This window comes from Ursus maritimus, unplaced genomic scaffold, assembly GCF_017311325.1.
Source record: "Ursus maritimus isolate PB19 unplaced genomic scaffold, ASM1731132v1 scaffold_28, whole genome shotgun sequence".
Classification (NCBI taxonomy): domain Eukaryota; kingdom Metazoa; phylum Chordata; class Mammalia; order Carnivora; family Ursidae; genus Ursus; species Ursus maritimus.
This window is the reverse complement of record NW_024425341.1, coordinates 18184433-18205651: the sequence shown is the minus strand read 5'-3', so window position 1 is coordinate 18205651 and position 21219 is coordinate 18184433. Positions and strand designations below refer to the sequence as shown.

At 36.5% G+C, this 21219-nt stretch overlaps 1 protein-coding gene across 3 annotated transcripts in view; it reads right to left on the bottom strand.

The window, feature by feature from the left end:
• The window catches only part of SGCZ (sarcoglycan zeta), a 439013-nt gene that overhangs the window by 43167 nt on the left and 374627 nt on the right, over positions 1-21219 (bottom strand). For 2 of the 3 annotated variants that reach the window (XM_008710886.2, XM_040643326.1), the window contains one exon: positions 7301-7423. The exons of the other annotated variant lie outside the window; for it this stretch is intronic. In XM_008710886.2, coding sequence (XP_008709108.2) covers positions 7301-7423 — 123 coding nt within the window. The remainder of the gene's footprint in view (positions 1-7300; positions 7424-21219) is intronic. 3 annotated transcript variants of the gene reach the window in all.

The following is a 21219-nucleotide window of genomic DNA, read 5'->3' as shown; positions in this document are numbered from 1 at the left end:
TGGCAGAAATGGTTCATTTTCTCAGTCAATCCATTCTTCTTTTATCAGCAGAAGTCCCCACCCAAAATTTTAACAAAGAACATAGCCCAGTTACAGCTAACATTTCTCTGTTACCCTTGCAGTTACACATAAGCATGTGACTAAATTTTGGCCAATATAATATATAAGTGATAAGTGCTATTTCTAGATGAATGCTATTTCTAGGATACGATATTCTAAGAAAAGTCTTTCCCTTCTGCTTCCTCTTTTTCTCACTTCCTCCATGCTGGAATGCAGAGATGATGGTATGTGATAGCCTCAAATTTATGGACAAGGGCAACAGTCTGAACTAGAGGCATGCAGATGTGTAATTTCTAAGGAACCTGTATCACTGGATGCCTCATGGAGCCTGCCTATGTCTGCATGGTTAAATGAGAGAAATGAACATTTTGACAATACAGCTAGTATTACTTATCCATTTTCTTCTATCCTTTTTACATTTTCTCATGAAGTCTTCAAATATCTCTAAACATCCAGTGAAGTATATAATTTCCCAGTTCTAATATTGATATATGATTTTCACTTCATGTATTTTCACCTCTCTTATTTTGTTGTTTTTCATCTATCGTCCGATGTCTTTTCTTTTTTTTGTAAGTATTTATTTAAAAGATATTAAGCAAATTAGGAGAACAGTAATGATGTTTAAAAATTATTACATGGTGGCATTTATTAAATATCAAATTTGTGCAGGATTGGTCCTAAGGGATTTTCATATATATCCTTTACCTTCACCAAAATCCTGTGTGGTAGGTGATTCTTATAATGCTCCTTTGAAGAAGAAGAAAAAAAGACTTCGAGATTCAAAGTGGCTTCAACATTTACAATTCACATCTCTATGTGGAGGCTGTCATAACTCAATCCTTCTGCATTCAGACATCAAGACCAGTCATGGTTTGCAGTCTTCGCTTTTAAATTGCCTAGTTTCCTTTAAAATACAACTACCTGCTTGTTTACAAATAATATTTTTATGTGTATTTTGTATAGTAGTATTATTATTTTTGCCAAATGTATTTTTGCATTTTGGATGAGTACAGAGTACTTCAGGTTGCATTCACGTAATCCGTTTGTTGTTGTAAACCTCTCTAGTCAGCTGGTAGAAAGTCTCCTGTGTTCTATGTGGTCAGTGTCCTGTGATTATAAAATGTGCTCCTTGGTAGTACGCCCAGCTGTGGATTTACCAGCTTGAGAGTTTGTTCGAATCTGTGCAATAAAGCAATAAAATATCTGCAGTCTTATTTTCTCTAAGACATTCCCTATGGATGTCATAATTGTTGTATATTGAACAAATATTTATACTTATGCAGCTGCATGACATTGAAATGAAAATTCAGCATTGAAAGAAAAAAAAGCCTTAGAGAGATTCAACCATTTGCACAGTATGGCAGGCAGAATAAGGACTTCCCTACCAATGATGTTCTCATCCTAAACCCCCGCAGACTGTGAATATGTTACATGACAAAAGGGATTTTACAGATGTAATTAGGGTTACTAAGCAATGACCTTAAAATAGGGAGATTATCCTGGATTATCCAGGTATCTGGGTAATATAATAGGCAATGTAATCATATGAGCTATTAAAAGCAGATAATCTTTCTCCAGTTGTAGGCAGAAAAAGAAATTAGAGAGATGCAACAGGAGGGAAAGTAAGAAGGATTTGAATCATGAGAGGAACTCACCCAGTGTTCTCGGACGCAGGACACTTGGAAAGCATAAGAAGGAATATGGGTCACCTTTAGGAAGAAATATCAGCTCCTGATTGACAGCCAGCAAGGAAACAATGAAACTGCAAGCAATTCTAGTAGACCATTTTCTATAAGTAATGTATTTTTAGAATGTCATCACGATATTTAAGAAATCAGACTACTCATTTACACAGTGGCAGGACAAATTATATCTTTGAGATATTTTGTGGATTTAAGGCCCATAGCTATAAGAAGAAATTTAAAAACATCAGTGGAAAATTTTAAAACTAATACGCAGAGATGTTGATTCAAGCAACCACTCCAACCTTTATAAAGGACTTGTCTTTTTTTACCACTTTCTTTAGATTTCTATTACACAATTATATTTGCAATAAGTTTTCTTTAACTAAAGTAGTAAACATTTAAATGAAAGCTCGGAAAAATACAATAAGTCATGGAGAGGACTCTCAGGTGCTCAGGGAAAATACCTTATTGTTTGAGAAGAGCATGGTTCATTATTCATATACCTTGAAACCTGCAATCCTTTGTTACTTGGATATTTGTGGAGGAGACAGAGTGGTACTAATCTTCAGTGTTTCTAAAATCTGTATCCTCAGTAACTCTAAAAAGCAACTAGAAAATGGAGTTGAGTGATTTACCCGAGTCCACAGACTTGAAATGCCACACCTGAGAAAATTAAGTGATTGCACATCACTTTTCTCAGCACCTGTTCTAATCACATTTTTTCAGGTGCTATTCAAACCAAGCAGCTCCGTCCTGTTGGCTGCGTGTTACCACATTCTTGGCATTTGGACAACTTGAAGGAACAATGGTTCTCCCTAATAGAAAGCTTGATTCCAAAGCTGACCTCCACAAAGTGTGCCAATTTAACAGACAAGAACAAGGATGTAGAAGACTAACTAATAAAAACAAACCAGGAAATATTGATTTCAACCCAGAAGCATGGTGTTTAACTTAAAAGGCAGCTCTTCAGAAAATCCTTTCTTCTGTTGTCAAACAAGCATTGGAGCTTGTCTATCTTCCCAATCATTCAATTAGAACAGGGACGAAGGAGTGATATAGTCATGGCTTTCAAGCAAACATTAGGGCACAGGGTGGATGCAGGGTTGGGATTCACTATTTTTTCAGATTGCCAGCTTTAATTTCTACTGCCTGAAAAAAGGAGATCTCCTTTCTTCTTATACATTTAGCTATTTTTCCTCTTTTTTCTCATAAGCAAAACAGAGAGATCTAAGTCCAATTAATAGCATAAAATTTAACATGAAGTTATCTTATACGTCTAAAGTTTTTCACTTTATAAAGTCATAGGACAGACTCGTACTTTGTTCTCTAAGTTAATACACTACTTGGAATACAAATGAAAGTGCAAATTGCAGTTGATTGATTCTGCCTGAAAGCACTAAATTTAAGAGTCTTCTAAGTGTAAAGCTTTATATCTTTTATTTGTTTACCTGGTCTCAAAAGATAATTGCAGTAAGGAATGAATATCTTTGACCAATTTTAATGAAAACAAAGTTTTCAAGTATGCATAGGTGAGCTAACCTGTAGCACTCCAATACATTTAGCGATGTAGCCAGAGGGTAGGGGTTAAGGTCAAATAAGTAGCTTCAAATTAAGATTTAAGCAAACGGTTACTGAACAACTCAAGTAATATCAAGAGTAAAAAATTACAAATGTTGAGCACGTGATTGCTTACCACGGTGATGGGGTAATGAAGCGTGTTGGTGTTCAGGTAACCATTTGTGATTTTGCTTCTATCCTCCTGCACCCTAGGAGTATGTGAACATACCAGGTAAATCCCTGCTACTTTCCAAGTGGAGTAAATGTAAATATCCTGAGCTATGCTAGACCTATGAATAATTTTAGTCATAAGTGATTTTGCCTCAGGTGTATAGACACATTGTCTAAATAAATTTATCCATTTCTGTCACCCTGAAAGAGAAGTCCAGGTATGAAATGCCATTGCTCGTGAAGTATGAAGCCAGAAAGAATCAGTTGTAATTCCAATGGATATAGCTTAAATAGAAAATTTTGTGCCACAAATTTAAAATTCCAGAATCAACCTCACACAGATCTCTTGTCACATGTAACTTTGAAGTCTTGTCAGCACAGCTACCTAATTTATATGAAACACCCTGGAGTCAGTGTCTCTTTGTAGTGTTATTTGTCAAATGATTCAAGCACCGCTTTAAAGTATATGTGAGTTTCTAATCAATCCCAGGGCCTTTAAATTGTACGCGATGCTATGCACAATTTTTTCCTCTAAGTTTGTGAAATTCTAAATTATATTTGCCTTTGATATCTTTATTTTTCTTTATTTTAGAAGTATTGCAGGAAGGAATAAAGCTACTACAAAGTAAATATTTGATATTCTGCTAAAGGAGTAATGACCTAGCAGGAATTTGAGAGGGTGTGTGTATGTGTATATGTTTGTGTCTATGTGTGTCTGTGGGTATATGGGCTCTTCTGTGAGAAACAGAAATGCAACTCGATCCTAGGGGGGATTTTAATCAAATTAAAACACTCCCAACTTAGCATTTCTTTGTTAATAAACTGAAGCCTCTTGTATATCCACATCAGGTTAGAAATTGGGGTTACTTGTTACAGGCACTCTCATTCCCTCATCTCACGTGTTATGCTTTAAATCCTTACAAAAATTTCTGCCTGGATTCTGCAGTCATGACCTCAAAATTATATTATTATTTAGGATCTTCTGGAAACATATGGTACAGACCTCTACTATAAAACTGATTAATTTTCTGAGATAACTGAATGACAAAAATCAATCAAAAGTTGTATGAAGAATAAACTCAAAGCTATGTGTATATGTTTGAGACAGAAAGAAATGGAAAAAGAGAACCAGAATGAGACATGTATTTATCTATCTATGCATCCAGATATACATACATGCCATGTGTATGTCACATGCACACACCTGCACACACACAGAGGGGGAGACAGAGATTAAGTCAGCAGAGACAACTGCTTGAAGGAAGTTAACTGAAAAGGAGAAAAACTCAGATTTTTCGGGGAACACTTTCTCTGCTGACTTTATAACTTAATAATTCCCATTAACAATCCAAGGATGGCAGCCAGGTTACCAAGAAAAAGAAAATAAAGGTGAGTATCTATGCACCTCAAAGAAAAATTTGAAAACTAGTTAATGGGTCTAATTTTGTGAAGACAGCACTTCACTGCAACTGTTAAGAGAAAACTCAACATAAGATCAGAGAAAGTTAAAATTCCATGAGTTCATAAAAACTGTCAAGAACTCTATAACTTCCTGTCACTTGTGAATGCAAAGTACTCAATGGGAATATCCGAATATGGATGAAATAATTTTTAGATAAGTGTGTAATATCTTAAAAACTATCTCAGGATTAAAGCTGGTAACTAGGAGGCACTACCAAGGTTCAAAGATTGTTAAATATTGGGGGTGCCTGGGTGGCACAGCGGTTAAGCATCTGCCTTCGGCTCAGGGCGTGATCCCGGCGTTATGGGATCGAGCCCCCGCATCAGGCTCCTCTGCTATGAGCCTGCTTCTTCCTCTCCCACTCCCCCTGCTTGTGTTCCCTCTCTCACTGGCTGTCTCTCTCTCTGTCAAATAAATAAATAAAATCTTTAAAAAAAAAAGATTGTTAAATATTGAAATCACATCTGCTTAATCGCCCTGAGTATATTTCTACCTGGTTTCCCTGCTTTCCCACCAACCAGCAACTCAAATGTTAGTACCAAGGGTCCTAAAGTCAACGTCCTTTCCTATTTGTCTGTGCTCTGTTCCAACCAAAGCTGTCATTTTTTTTTTTTTTTTTGTCCCTTGCCCCCCAGACTTGGGGCTTAGAAAGGTCAATTTTTGCCCCCTGTGGGGGTTCCTTTCCTGACCTTTCCAAGGAGGCTGAAGAAAGAAAAGATGAGGCAGTTGGGCAGTAATGGGAAACACTCCAAACACCAACCCAATGGTGCAGGCTCCAGTTACTCCTCAGAACATCCCACAAGAGAAAGGAAGCTATGGGAGACAGCAGGGATGGTACTAGTGGCTTGTGATCCCAGTCAAGGAGGCCCAGTGAGGATCTCCATTTGAAGTATCTTTGTTGAGGGGCTTCTGAGCATCTCAGTCAATTAAGCGTCTGACTCTTGATTTCCACTCAGGTCACGATCTCAGGGTCATGTCAGTACCATTTAATAGTACACCTTTCTTGAAATACAAACAAGCCCTCATGTCTCGTACACTAACAATATTATTATTATCTTTACTAATAAATATAAAGATCTGTTACAATGTCTTCATTATGTGCTGAAAATATTCTACACACACACATGTACACATAGGTGTGCACCCATATCCTGGCATAATTTGAAGTTATCATGATCATGATCATTTCAATCATTTAGATGAAGGCAAACTGGAGGCATAGGGTCTATTTAAATACTGAATGACAGAGGCCGGATTCAACCCAAACAGCCTGAGCGCAGACGCTAATTTCTACGCTAACTGTTCTCACATGGCACAGGGCTCAGTAAGACCTAAATAGATAGGATAGATACCCCATGAGCTGTTCCCAAACTCAAATTTGGTTAACACTAGGTCAAGCTTATCTCACTTTTTTTGTACTGTAGGCTTCTTTGGTATTTTTAAAATATGTTATCAAAATTATATGTATTATAATAGCAAATCAAGTAATTCAAAGAGCTTGTGCTTAAAATAGTCTTCATAAAATCTTTCCCCTCTCTCAGCCTTGCTTTTAACTTTAATTTATGCTTTTGTTTTTGCTTTTTAATTTCAGTTGGTGATTGAATTAATAGCTCTAATATTAGAATAACGACTTCAACAACTTCTAAATAATATGTGGGTGGCACTATTCCTTTTTTTAATTTATTTTTTTATTTTTGTTTTTTAAAGATTTTATTTATTTATTTGAGAGAGAAAGGGCGTTGGGGAGGAGCAGATGGAGAAGGAGAAGCAGACTCCCTGCTGAGCAAAGAGCCCAATGTGGGGCAGATCCCAGGACCCCGGGATCATGACCTGAGCCAAAGGCAGACGATTAACTGACTGAGCCACCCAGGTGCCCCAGGACAGCACTATATCTTGATATATATACTTATGAGAATAACCACAAGCCCTAAAGAAAATAATTTCATTTACTTATAACTTTCCCCCTACTTCATTCTAAAGTTGATATTTACATTTTAGTTCTTCTGCGTATCTTCTACTTCTAAGTGATACCTCTAAATTGTGTTTGTCTTATCACCTTGAGTTACCTTTTCTCATGGTCTGCACCCACTTTTTCTTCCGCTCTGCTGACCCACTTTCCTCCGTCTATCCTACCCCCACCGAGGACACACAGCTTACTTTATGTCACTAAGGCCAGTGTTTACGTTGTCTTCTGCCACCACAACCAGTTGCCTTCTATTTGAAGACTCCTGGAAAACCCAATGGTGTGAGATCATGTCTTTATGTGAACTCAACTTTCAGCATCATACATCTTATAACGTACTCTTGTTCAGTTGCATATTCTTTCAAGAAGTAAACAATGTTTCAAGACCTCAAACAACAGTACCTGTCACTTTCAGCTTTTCAGCCCCAATGGTAATCTCATCTTCATCTGCAGAGAACAGCACCCTGCCATCTTCACTCGCTCTCACTTCAAATCTTTTACACTGAGCTTCCACAGCATCAGCTCCTACGGTCAGAAGAAAGGTTGAAAAATGAAACTGGTATGCAGGAAACCACTGACATGTACTTTTTTTTAAAGAGGAGAAATACATAAATTATTTAGTTATTTTATCTCTTCAGTATGTTTTACACCTGAATTAATATTTTCAAATTGTTATCCTTTCTAGTAGGCTAATTTGGTAGAGTTTGCTGGGCTGGGATGGTTGGACATTCATCTGACCTCTAAATGCTTGACATAGTCCTAACAAGGTTTGTAGGTTTAACTAGTGAAGAACAAAACAAAACAAAAACAAAAAAGCTTTGCATATATGCAAGGAGAGATGACATCTGCTTTGTTCTTGGTTATAGCCTGAAAACTTGGCTTTATACCTAGCACATGCTGGATGTTCAATAAATACTTGTGGACCGAATGACTCCCATGTTCCTTCTGAAAGCAGACAATAGTCCCCATGCTTGCTATATTACAAGGTACTTATAAAGCACTGCTCAGCTGTGAAGCTTCAGCTACTCTACATTTTATTTATTTATTTATTTTTAATATTTTATTTATTTGAGAGAGACAGAGATAGTGAGAGAGAGCACGAGCTGGAAGGAGGGGGAGAAGCAGACTCTCCACTTAGCAGGGAGCTCAATGCGGGGCTGGATCCCAGAACCCTGGGATCATGACCTGAGCCAAAGGCAGGCGCTTAACCGACTGAGCCACCCAGGCACCCCTACTCTACATTTTATATATGCTAATATTAAATTTGTTCACCCTTTATTATCACTGAATGCGAATGCAATCTTGCAAAAAATTATATATATATATACATATATATATGTATATATATGTATGTTTTTAGTGTTCCCCAGTGTATCTTGTCATCAATAACTTTCCTGATTTGTTAAACTATAATATTAAATAAATATAGTTACACCACGGAATTGAAAAATCTGTTTCTGATTTATTGGACAATTTGCATATTAATCCATCTACAAATCACAAAGGCAGCTTCCATATTTGGAAAACATGATTAATTTGTGGGTTTGAAGGGTTTCAACAAGATGACCAAATTGGTCAGAGGGTGAGGAATTGCTATTTCCATAATATCAATTTATTTCATGTGGCATAACACATCTGGCATATGCTACATCTTCCCCTCCTGCAACGATCTGGAGCACTTCCCCTCTGCTATCTACATCACAAACTCTTATCAGATACAGTCCAGCCCAGTCAGGGACCAAGGCACATCGCACTTGTGCATACTTCTTTGCATTTACTTTACATATGCTATGGACTGAACATTTGTGCCTGCCGAAAATTCGTATGTTGAAATCCAAGCCCACCAAGTGATTATGTTAGAAAAGGCGGTCTTTCGGGAGGCGATTAGGTCCTGTGGGTGGTGACCTTATAACGTCTGCCTTTTCCCTCTTTCCAATCTGCCAAGTGAGGACCCAGTGAGAAGCCGGCTATGTCTAGAACAGCAAGCAGCCCCTCGCCAGACGCTGGAGATGTTAGTGCCTTGCTGTTAGAATTCCCAACATGTAAAGCTGTGAGAAATCAATTTCTGTTGTTTAAACCACCCAGTCTATGGTATTTTGTTATAGCAGTCCAAACAGACTGAGACAATGTACTGCCATTATTTTTTAGATATAGGACCCCCAGGAATTCAAAACATGAGATCATCTTTGTATTCCAAAATTTTCTCCAAATTTAAAATTGGGTCTGATTTCTAGGGGCACTTAGGGTAAGAAGTTACATAGGTGAAGGAATACCAAACATAAGCTTCCTGTCCCTTTCCTTGGCCCTCAACCCCACCTCAGCCCTGCTCCCAGTCCTAGCCCATGGGCTTTAGTATCTTACACCTCCCTCCATCATAGCTTCTGGGGGGCACCTAATAAGAGGAAAACATTAATTCCAAACCCTGATAACATGTGGGATAATTTGCTCTGAAAACAAAATGCATATTTTTCTTATAAGAAACTACATGTTTTTAGGTCTATGTAGAAAAATTTTAAAGTACGACAATGCTAAGTCAGATAAAACTGATGTTAACCTTGCAGGCTGTCAAGATCAAAGTAGCATGAATTGTACTTTAATGTCTGTTATATATATACATATATATGTATATATATTTAAGCAAAGCACTTTTCTTATGAAATTTAATGACAATATTGGAGAAACCATGGGAGACCTACTGTTCTTGGTGACAGTCATTGCCCTTGATCTGGCAAACACTATGTCAGCAGACTGTATTCAGTTGAGTATGTCTTCTGCTAATCATGATCTAACTTTACTGTATGTGCTCTTAATCTTTAAACCATAGTAACCCAACTGGGTGATGTTCAAAAAACTGTGCTGGGGGCTGGTGTGTTGATAAATGTGACCTCTGAGTTTGGAGGCCTCTATGTCTCAATCTTCAAGGCACTCAGACATAACACTAAATCTGAACCGCCTGAAAGATATTCTAGATATTATACATGTAAAACCTTAACTTGTACATCACATTGCTGTCTTCAAATACACTTACTTATTGGATGAATTGATCCACAAAATATATCAGTGACTTTAATGACACTGAAGTGCCTTAGATAACTATATGTATATAATATTTGTAATATATAATATATACACACACATGCTGCATATGGTCACAAATTTATAAGACTTCTCTTGGCATGACATTTAATGTCATCGTATGAAAGATACTTTATTAACGTAGACATGCTATATTGTGTGTCACATAAACAAGCAGAAATATAAGCGGGGTACCCGGATATGGCAAAGTCAGTTGAAATCTTAATTCATTAAATTTAAATAAGCAAAAGCAAATAAGCAAGTAAGAAAATATATGCACACCTGGAATAAAAAAATGCATCTAGGCCATAAATAAGTGCACGCAGAAACATTCAATTAAAAATAGATACATAAATTAATACTGCAGACTACACTTTATTCAACATATTAGTAAAATTTCAGAAGGCAAAACTACAAGCAATTAGTAATACATTGACAGTAAATATTTTAAATCAGAAAATAATTTTGAATATGTTGTGCTTCTGTACATTGCTTTTCTGCAAATAGCAAACAATAAATGCATGTAACTAGACACATATTGCATTGTTGTAAATATTTATGTTTAAAGTTAATGCAGTAGGCTATATGAAATTGTATTTATCATGTCATAACATGTTTCGTGTTGTCTTATTCTGTTTTTCATGTTCCTAGCTTCACATATTTGCTAGGTGAGGTCAACTCAGGATCTAATTGTTCGGAGGGGCAGTAAACGTTCAGTTCCATTTTTTTCTCAACCAGCAATGCTTCCAGAGTTGCAGGAAAGCAGTACGCTTGATGACTCTGGATGAGGAGCTCTGATTTCTTAGCAAACAGATCATGGGGGATAGCGCTATCCGGACTATTCTATATTTTACTAGTCATCTTATATTTTTAAAATTTTTAAAAGATTTTATTTATTTATTTGAGAGAGACAGAGAGAGCATAAGCAGAGGGAAGGGAAGAGGGAGAGGGAGAAGTAGGCTCCCCACTGACCAGGGAGCCTGAAGACACAGGGCCACATCCCAGGACCCCAAGATCATGACCTGAGCCAAAGGCAGATGCTGACCAACTGAGCCGCCCAGATGCCCCTTTACTAGTCATCTTAAACACTAACTTGCTCACTAAAGTCTCAAGACTAAATGCTTCCTTAAGAATATCTGAGGAAGTTTATGTTAGCAACTTCAAAATCAAACAAAGAGCAGTCAGGGATAAAATAAGTAAAGGGAATTGGCAGGAAAAAGGGAGAAAACATGTGAAAAAAATCACAGTTTTCACAAAAGGGTTGAAGTACTCAATATATATCCAAATATTTTCTCTAGTTTGTTTAATGTTCTGCATATATTCCTTAAAAGCAAACAGACGTAGCAACAACAAAGCTATTTTCTTTTTCTCCTCAGAGATGGCCCCATTGCGTTTTTAGAACATTCACATTTCTTACAGTCATATTCAGTAGCCAAAGGCATATCTTTGCATTTCCTACATTAAATCAGTCAAACACATGAATTGGAAAATTTTCTTCAATAAAAATCTCTACAGGGGTTCAAACAATGTATTTCCATGGGGCCTCTTGGTACTATTTAGTCCCAATTTAAAGACAACAAGGCAAAGATCAAAATGGATATGTCTAATTATCTCTGGTGTGTTTTCCTCAAGCATATCATGATGGATCTTTCTTCCTATATAACTCTGATTTTACATGTTGTCAATATTTTCAAGGTCTTGAAGAAGAGTACTATTAAAAGATTAGAAATTCCCACAAGAAAAATAAAAACAAGAGTCAATACAATCAACTAAATTCAAAGTTCTGAAATTCCTGTTTTAGAATTATCATGGGCCTCCAAAAAACAAAAACAAAGAAGTCGAAACAAAACAAAAGAAGCTGCTCTCATGAAATATAAATATAAATATAAATAAGCATTGTACTTTATTTTACACTATGTATGTCATTAAAAACTCTTATGTGGAAAGTTTACCCTAAGTGTCCTTAGGGAGAGAAGGAGAAGGAGCAGAATGAGGGAAAGGTTACAGGGGCTGGACTGGGGGTTTATCTTGGAACAAGGGCTCCCGAGCCTTTGGCAATTGCAATCTACACTGGATCCTGTCAGAGATTAGCACAACTTGCCCCCCGCAGCCTACCCCTCCAATCACAGGAATTGATTTCTGTTTCAGAATTGCAGGAGTAACCATTCTTTGTCCAGCAAGTAAGGTAGCTCTAGGAACCCTGAGGTCACATTCACCCTTAGATCCCTATCTGGGCCTTCCTACCATCCTGTGTCTAGACACTTCTTTGTACATAGCAATTCCTCAATAAAAGTTTGTTTTTACAAAACAAATGAGTGAAGAGGAGGGAAAAAAAGAAAGAGAGAGAGGGAGGCAAACCAAGAAACAGACTCTTAACTATAGAGAACAAACTGATAGTTTCCAGAGGGGAAGTGAGGTGGGGGATGGGTGACATAGGTGTTGGGGATTAAGGAGGGCACTTGTCATGATGAGCACCAGGTGTTGTATGGAAGTGCTGAATCACTACATTGTTCACTTGAAACTACTATTACACTGTATGTTAACTACCTGGAATTTCCACCATTTGTACTCGTATGCCTTGTTTATCACTCCCTCGCCCATCTATACCATAGCTATGATCACATACTATTGCTCTCCATCTTCCTTTTTAAAAAAGTTATGAAAAACTCATAATATTACAATTGTGTACTTGATGTTACCCACCACCTGGCTGAAGAAATAGTTATTATTACCAACACAAGCCTTCAGCATAATCTCTTCTTAATCACATGCCCTTTCATCTTTGGGGAGTTCTGCATGTCAGCATTAATTATCCTGAAAAGAGTTTTTATCACTCCCATCTTGTAACGTTGTTTCTTATGTGTGTATCCTTAAAACATTTTTCTTAGTTTTGCATGTTTTGTGTTATATACACACACGCACACGTACATACACAAACACATAGCTTCACATTACTTGTATTTTTCAGTGACTAGGTTTTTTCACACAGTATTAGGTTTGTGAGATTCATCTATTTTGATACATTGGCTTTATTCACCTTCATTACTATCGTCTATTGTATGGATATACCAGTTAGTGATGGTAATCTTACAAATTTCTACAATATCAGAGTCAGTAACAATGATGCTATAAAAGTTTTTCTACAAGTCTCCTTCTACACTCAAGCAATCCTAGAGCTGATGCTTGCGTGTGAAATGGCTGGATCATAGAGAACATACTTCAAATTTACTAGATAATAAAAAGTTGCTTTCCAAACTGGTTGTATCGATTTACATTCCCGCCAATAGACTATGAGAGTTTTGTAGTTCTCCATCATTTGTCAACACTCAGCGCTACCAGACTTTGTAATTTTTGCCAATCTGAGTTCCTAAAAGGTATGCCACAATGATTTCAATTTAGAATTCCTTGATTACTGCTGGAGTAAGTATCTTTTTTATGCCACTGAGCTTCAGTCTCCTTTACTGACAATATATTCCCCACAGTCAGATGACATGGGGGCACGTGGGGCTGACTCTCTGTCTAGAAGTGGTTCAGTTCTCATAGGGATATTATTCTCTCTGACCAAAGCAATTAATTCATACTCGCTCTGCTGATTTTTGCTCTATGTTTTGAAAAAGAGGCAGATTCTTCTTTTCAGATCATGACACTGGGTATGATAAAAACTTAAGCTTTTAAGGCTAGCTATAATCCCTACATGGAAAAAGTTCAGCCCATCAGTGGAAAGGGGGGGGGGGAAGCGTAGAAGGAGAATGAGAAGAACACAGAGCCATACCTGGAACTATTGCTTAAATGGATGGATCTAGTCAGAGACAAACTCATGTAGTCCTGGACTTGCCTTTTATATGAATCAATAAACCCCACTGAGGGTGAGGAGGACACAAATTCTGAATTGAGTTTCTTTTGGCATTTTTTTCACTCTTTCTGTATTTTCTTCGTTTCCATGCATCCTTCTCTCTCTCCCTCTCTGTCATGCTTATCTTTATTAAATAGAAGTTAGAAATCTCCCACCTTTAACAAACACTGCACCCTCACCACACACACAAATCATTAGAATGTGATTAAAAGGAAAAAAAAAATATGCTCTAGGACTTTGTGGGGAGGGATGCCACAATATCCTGAGGCAAATTATCTTATAGCCTTGCATTGAGCAAGCTAAATTTCTACTTAGACAATTTCAAAACTAGCCTTAATGGTATAAATATAATCTTTTATACTTGTATTTTTTTGGTCTTTTTGGTGATTAATGATAATATAATATTATTAATTAATTAATCATTATCATTAACTGGTATGACTACCTAGCCAGCCATTTCATAAATTAATATGGTATTTTCTCCTGGGCCTGGCCTCTATGAATTTTGGCAGGATCAGATGATATATATATGTCTCGTTATCCCACTTTTGTTGACTATGTTGTCTAAGAGAAGTGAAAGCATACATCTTTGACTTATCATTTTGTTTAAGGGGATCAGTTGAACAACATATGCATACAATATTCTGTTTTTTGTATAGTATGCAAACACAAAATTAATGCATTTCAAAACTGTGGATGGCACAAAGTTGGTGAGTGAAATATTCTCTAAAAATTTTTATGTATCACAATCATTCATGTTCTTTTAATTTATAAAGGAAAAATAGAAACAAAAATACATGTTGCATGCAGCGAAAAAGATACTATCTGATAGACTTACTCTCTATGAGTAGCAACAGTGAATACTTAAGTAATGAGAAGAGACTGCTTACAACTACATTTTTGGTAAGCTGTTGTTAGAGAGAAGAAAACAAATTCCTAATATTCTCTGGTAATCTCTCATTGTCTAATTTTTCAGCAGACATTAATAATGTCTAAAATGATGCAATATAATTTATGGAAGAACATTAGAGTTGAAAAGCCATTTCTTGATAATATCGAACTAAAATTTTTTCCACTGCAGCCTATTACTTTTTATTTTTAACATATGTTTCATAAGAACAACAAGTAATTTCTCAGAATTTTTCCTTCTTTCTTATCAGCTTGCCCTGGTCTTCTGCTACATTTTGACACATCTATCAGGGTAGTTTCATGGAACTCCTTAATACTTTTAATCTTTTTCATTCTAACATGCATTTTCTCTCAAGTAACAACATGTGTATCCATGTTACACATCACCACAAGCACAAAAACTGAGTTGTGGAAACAATTTTCTAATATATTTTTATGCAAATTCCCCCCCAATTATATGCAGTATAACTTGTTTAGTTGTGGCAGTATAATTTTGCAGATGTATTCAACTAATAATGTAATCTCATGGTACCAATTAAGTATAAATTTCTTGCCAAATATCAAGATTATTTTTTCTCTATTTTCAAAAACATCCAACTTTGACAATTAATTTATCACATAAATATCATAGTGAAAGTCACCTTAACAGTGTATGTATTTACTTTTCTACTGTAAGAGAATGTACACAGAAACCATTCCAGACAGAGAACCGTATCCTTGAAAATGTCAGGAAAAAGTAACCACCTTCTCTACAGAGTAGCTTTAGCATATTTATTTTACTATCTGCTAATACTTTTCTTTAAAAGATTTTATTTATTCATTTATTTCAGAGACAGAAGGAGAGAAAGAGAGAGAGCACGATTGGGGAAGAGGGGCAGAGATAGAGTGAGAAGCAGACTCCCCACTGAGAAGGGAGCCTGATGATGTGGGTCTCCATTCCAGGACCCCAAGATCATGACCTGAACCGAAGTCAGACGCTTAACCAACTGACCCACCCAGGTGCCCCTACCTGCTAATACTTTTTAGTAAGACTATTTGAGGTGTGGTTATCAGTACTTAGTTTTTACATAAAAATTGTTTCCTATTCCTTTTAATATTAGGTAGACTGTCTCTGAATTTCCTTTAGTGGGAACATGTTTTTAGTGTTATAAATCAATTAACTGAGCACTACACAAGAATAAACTTCAAGATAAACAATGTAAGAAATCCTAGTATAAAACACAGTTTTTATTATAATCTGATCATTTTAAGTATCGTTAGGCAATTGTGCATTATTATTGATTTGTTATAGCTAAAGCATATTTTTATGATTACATGGCATTCTTAGAATTGCTCGCATTTAAAAGCATTATTTCTGATTCCCAAAGAAGCATCGGACTTGGGTTTCTGCAAAAATGACCAAATAAGGTACTTGGGTTAAAGCTCTTCTATCAGAAAGAAAGATCTAGTTTATAATCCCCCAAATTAGAATGCCTTAGCCCAGCAAAGGTCTGTTTTTGTTCATGCTCATTTCCAGCAAGATTTAGCAGGATGCTATAATCACAGTAATCATCAGGGACCAAATGATTAAGGCTCCATCTCAACATTTGCTTTCAAAATTGTGGCAACAAGAGAAAAGGATATGGCAAACTTAGCACTATCTTTTAACTTTCATTTAGAAGTAATACATCATTTTATTTTATTGGCCAGTGAAGGTGATATCACCAAGTCTGTTCCCAAATAAGTAGGAATTTATAATATCTAACCTGATGTTCACCTCTAAATACAAAACTGACAGAGAACAATAAAATATTTATTGTCAGGGCTGCCAAAGCACCACACATTGTAGCTTGAAAAACAGAAGCTTATTGCTTTACAGTTCTGGAGGCTAGAAGTCTGAAATGGCAGAGTCGCTCCCTCCTGAGGCTATGAGGGAAGGATCTGCTCTAGGTCTCTCTCCCTGGTTTGCAGATGGCCAATTTTCCATGTGTTTCGTCTCCCCTCTATATGTATGTTTGTGTCCAAATTTCTCCTTTTTGTAAGAACACCGATCATATTTGATGGTCCACCCTAATGCCCCCATTTTAATTTGATTATCTTTATTTCCAAATAAGACCCTATCTTCAAATAAGATCACATTCTGAGATACTAGGGGTTAGGACTTTGTATATGAATGGGGGGGAGGAGCATAATTTAACACATAAGACATATCTTCAATGTTATGTGGAGAAAAAAATAACAAAAGTAAAAAATGTCAACCTAGGATTTTAAGTCTAACAAAATTATCATCCAAGATTGAAGATATTTTCAGACTAACAAAAACTGAGAGAACTAATCACCAACAAATTCATTTTAAGAAAATTATGAAGGACTTTTTTCAAGAAAAAGGAAACAGTCACAGATCAAATATCAGAGATACAAGAAGATTAAGATTTGAGAGAACACACTTTCCTGGGTTTTCCTCTAGCTCACTAGTTATACTTTTTCAGTCTACCTTTCTGCTTCCCCCTTTTCTTCCTATTCTCTAAATATTTACATGCTCCAGAGGTCAGACTAATAACTCCTAAAGTGTATTTTTTGTGAAATGTCTCCAGAACAAAGAAAAAATAAAAGAATTGAGAAAAAATCCTTTGCTATTTATATCTATTCACCTACAGGTTCTCATCCAGGATGATGTCTTTAAGTAAAGTATATGTGTTCAAATCCAAAATTTGTAACATGTGCACTAATATGTACCTTGAAATTCACATTTATGTAACTAACTGTTTATAAATGTCAGAAAGGCATTGTGTATCTCAGTAAGAACTCTTGATTATCACACACTTGCTAATTTATTTTTTCCTCAATAATCCCTTTCTCAGGGAAGAGGGACACAATTCACCCCAAGAGTTTAACCCTCAACTTCAAGGTTCATCTCAGGTGCCCCTTCTGGAATGACAATGTTGAGAGCTCAGCAGATCTGGTCTCCAGAAACACTATTGAAAGATATTTTATAAACAATTTGAATTTTCAGTAAATAGTTCTAAGGATATACAGCAAATGGACAAACATTTATTCAAGAAAATCTATTAAAACAGTAGAAACAGAGTCTGTATCATTTGGATCATGAGCCACTTACTTTATCCCCTCCCAGCTCAATATGATGGAAAGTCCATGCTACGTAGGTACAGCCAAGAACACAAGGCTCCTTCTTCATCTACCTCCCAGTGAAGAACTAAGATATTTTCCCAGGAGGGAGAGGGTGTCAGTATTTTCCATCCTATGCTCTACATAACTGTTGCAGAGGACAAGTTCCTAGGAAGTTCAACTGAGAGATGAGGGCTCACTTCTTCCACTCACACTCCACTCACAGGACGGAGGCTCTACCTTAAGCATGATGTAGTGATAATACAGGGGCCCAAATCACCCTCCCTTTAGCTCTTTCACAGGATGGAGTTTGCATGTCAGGATAAGCAAGTCCTAGAAGCTACACCCAATCCCCAGCTTTGCCAAATGCCCGGGAACTAAGCAAGAGTGCCACTCAGAAAGAAACTTATCACTGTCCCCTCTTTCAGGTGTAGTTCAGAGATTTTGCCCAAGAAGAGAAATGGGCTACAAAACACAAAACTGAAGCTCTTCCCAAAGAAGATTTTATTTGCGGAAGACCTGGAGGAAGTTCGAACCTAAGGAGGCTCTCAAAAACAATGCAGCTGCGGTGAAAAGTAATAAAGAGGAGACCAAAGGCTTTATCAGTGACAAAAGCTAAACCATAGTCCATGAAACAATTTATGCTCCAGGACAATATATAAACAATATAGCAATCAGCCAGAAATTAGTATAGCTTATCAGCAGGGTGTGCTCAGGGAAAGAGACAGGCCAACATTGCACTGCTAAAACCACTGTTATCCCTGGTGACTGTGTGCGTGCTCAGGGCTGCACCCTCTCAGGAACTTCAGGAGCTTTAAACTGAGGGGTGGGGGAGGGGACAGAGAGCAGTAGACTTCAATAAAATAATCCAGTCACTTACCAAAGAAATAAGCAAGCAAATAATGATAACAAGCCCCGAGGGTGATGGTGGAGGACCAGCACCCAGACTTGCTACAATATATTACCTAAACTTCCAATTTTCCACCAAAAATTATGACATGCAAAGGAAGAGGGAAGTCTGACCCATAGATGATAAATATCAGGCAATAGAAAGCGCTTGTGAAAATGATCACATGTCACATTTAACAGACGAGGACTTCAAATGGCTAAAGTAGCCAGTATACACACATTCAAATAACTAAAGGGAACTGTTTTTAAAGAATCAAATGAAAGTATAATAAAATGTTTCATCAAATGGAGAATATCAATACAGATAGAGAAGTTGTAAAAAGAAGCAAATGAAAATGCTGAAGCTTAGAAGTACAAGAACTGAATGAAAAATTCATTCCACAGTAAACCTGAACTAGCAGAAGAAAGAATTAGCAATTTTAAAGAGAAATAAAACCCATAAAATCTAAGAACAGTGGGGAAAAGGAATGAAGAAAAATGAACAGAGCCTCAGAGAGAAACGTGGGACATCACTAAACACAGGAACATACGTGTACTAGAAATGCCAGAAGAGATGAATAACAGAAAACATACCTTCCACATACAGACACATTGCAGTAGACAGGAGGAGAGCCAAAGAGAACTAGAAACCTTGAAAGCAGCAACAGAAAAATGGCACATGAGTTACAAGGAAGCCCTTTAAGGTTACCAGCTGACTTCTCTGAAACAATGGAGAGGCTTTCTTACTCGTGCCTCTACTTGGCCTCTTGTTGCCCTGCCTCCCCCATGTATATCCTCCACATATAAGTCTGAGTCACATTTTCAAAATGAAAATCAGACCACATGACTCATGTATTCGAATCCCCTCAAGAGCTCCACATGATATTCGGAATGCATTCTATCTTTTCAACTCTCAGGACTCTCGATTTCTGCTTTCATCACAATGGTCCTTCCGCCACTTCTTAAACACACTGATTTTATTAAACACACAGGTTTTTACACGTTTCCTTTCTTCTGCCTGTCCTGCTCTATTTAGCCAGACCATGGTGTGTTTTGCTCATGATTGTATTTGGTTTCCTAAGAGTTATTCCCTCAAGTAGCTCATCCTTGACCATTCCCTAAAATGGCCACCATTCCCTCTCTTCCTCCTCTGTCTTGTGTATAGAAACTCGCCACACCCTTCACATTATTGGAAGCCTTACCCCACCATTTCATCTAAAACAATCCTGTTCCTACCTTCATTTTCTTCCACTTGAATCTACTTTATTCTTCTTCTTATCACTTTTGGTTGCTTGTTTATTTTCTGAAAACCTCACTATAATATAACCTCCCTTGGTTTAAGGATTTTTATTTTCCTGATTCATCTGAAGCTTCAGTAATTAAGCAGTTTCTCACCTATTAGAGGTGTTCAAGAAGTATTTCTGGCATAGACAATTTGATTATTGATTTAATAATCTTATTTAATTTTCACCTCAATAAACATTCCAAGAACTAACATCTAGTTCCTTTATCATCTAAATAAATGCTTTATAGTCTGCTTAAATCTACTTTTTTCATAATATCTTTTATAATAACATCACTTTAGCTTTTGGCTTCTTACATGGTCTATTTCAATTCCTGTCTTTCCTCCCCTTCTGTGTAAACATGCTATGTGACTTGCCTTACCTAATAATACGAAAAACTTAATACAGATTTATGGCATACATATTGATAGGAGTATATTTCAAGTTCCTTATAAGCGTGAACATTGATTATGCAGCTACTATATGCTCACATTTGTTCAGGAGCCATCTTAAATGTAGTTTGATAAACCACTGCGCACTCTGAAGAAAAAAAACCTCACAAAAATTAACCTATATGCCTCTTCCACTAACAAAAAAGACAACTTCTTGAATTATGAGTTTTCTACTAATTTTAAGAGTCTATAAAAAGAAGAATGCTCTTATTATACCTTTTAAATTGCCCTATTTTCAGAAGGAATGCTCTGATTTTGTTACCTAATGTTTTCCAGTGATTGAATATTAAATGTGGGGGTTTTAGTTCATTTACATAAAATGTGAAATTTTATCCATTAATGTAATTACCTTTAATGTCTATGAGAAAATGTGCAGTGAGAAGGGGTTTTAAACTTAGTGAAGAAACTATTCATAAAAGTGTCGACATGGCTCACGGGCATTCTTAAATCCCCTTTTCACTACACCATTTTTTTCTTCCCAGTCTCTTTCTGATATAGAAACCCAAAGAAAAGGGTAAAGAAATTAAAAGGATTTCTTTCCATATAGGAATGACAAAAGCAAAGTCAAGTGAATACAAATTGAGTCCTTAAATTAATATGTAACATTTCCATTAAATATTTCTCTCAGAAATAGCACCTGTCCAACCCACTGCTATCTTCTGGTTTATAAAATGACTGCCTAATTCGTTGTTTCAAAAAGGTAACAGGACTTTCAGATAAATAAAATAAATAATATTTCTCTAAGATCGACTTTTT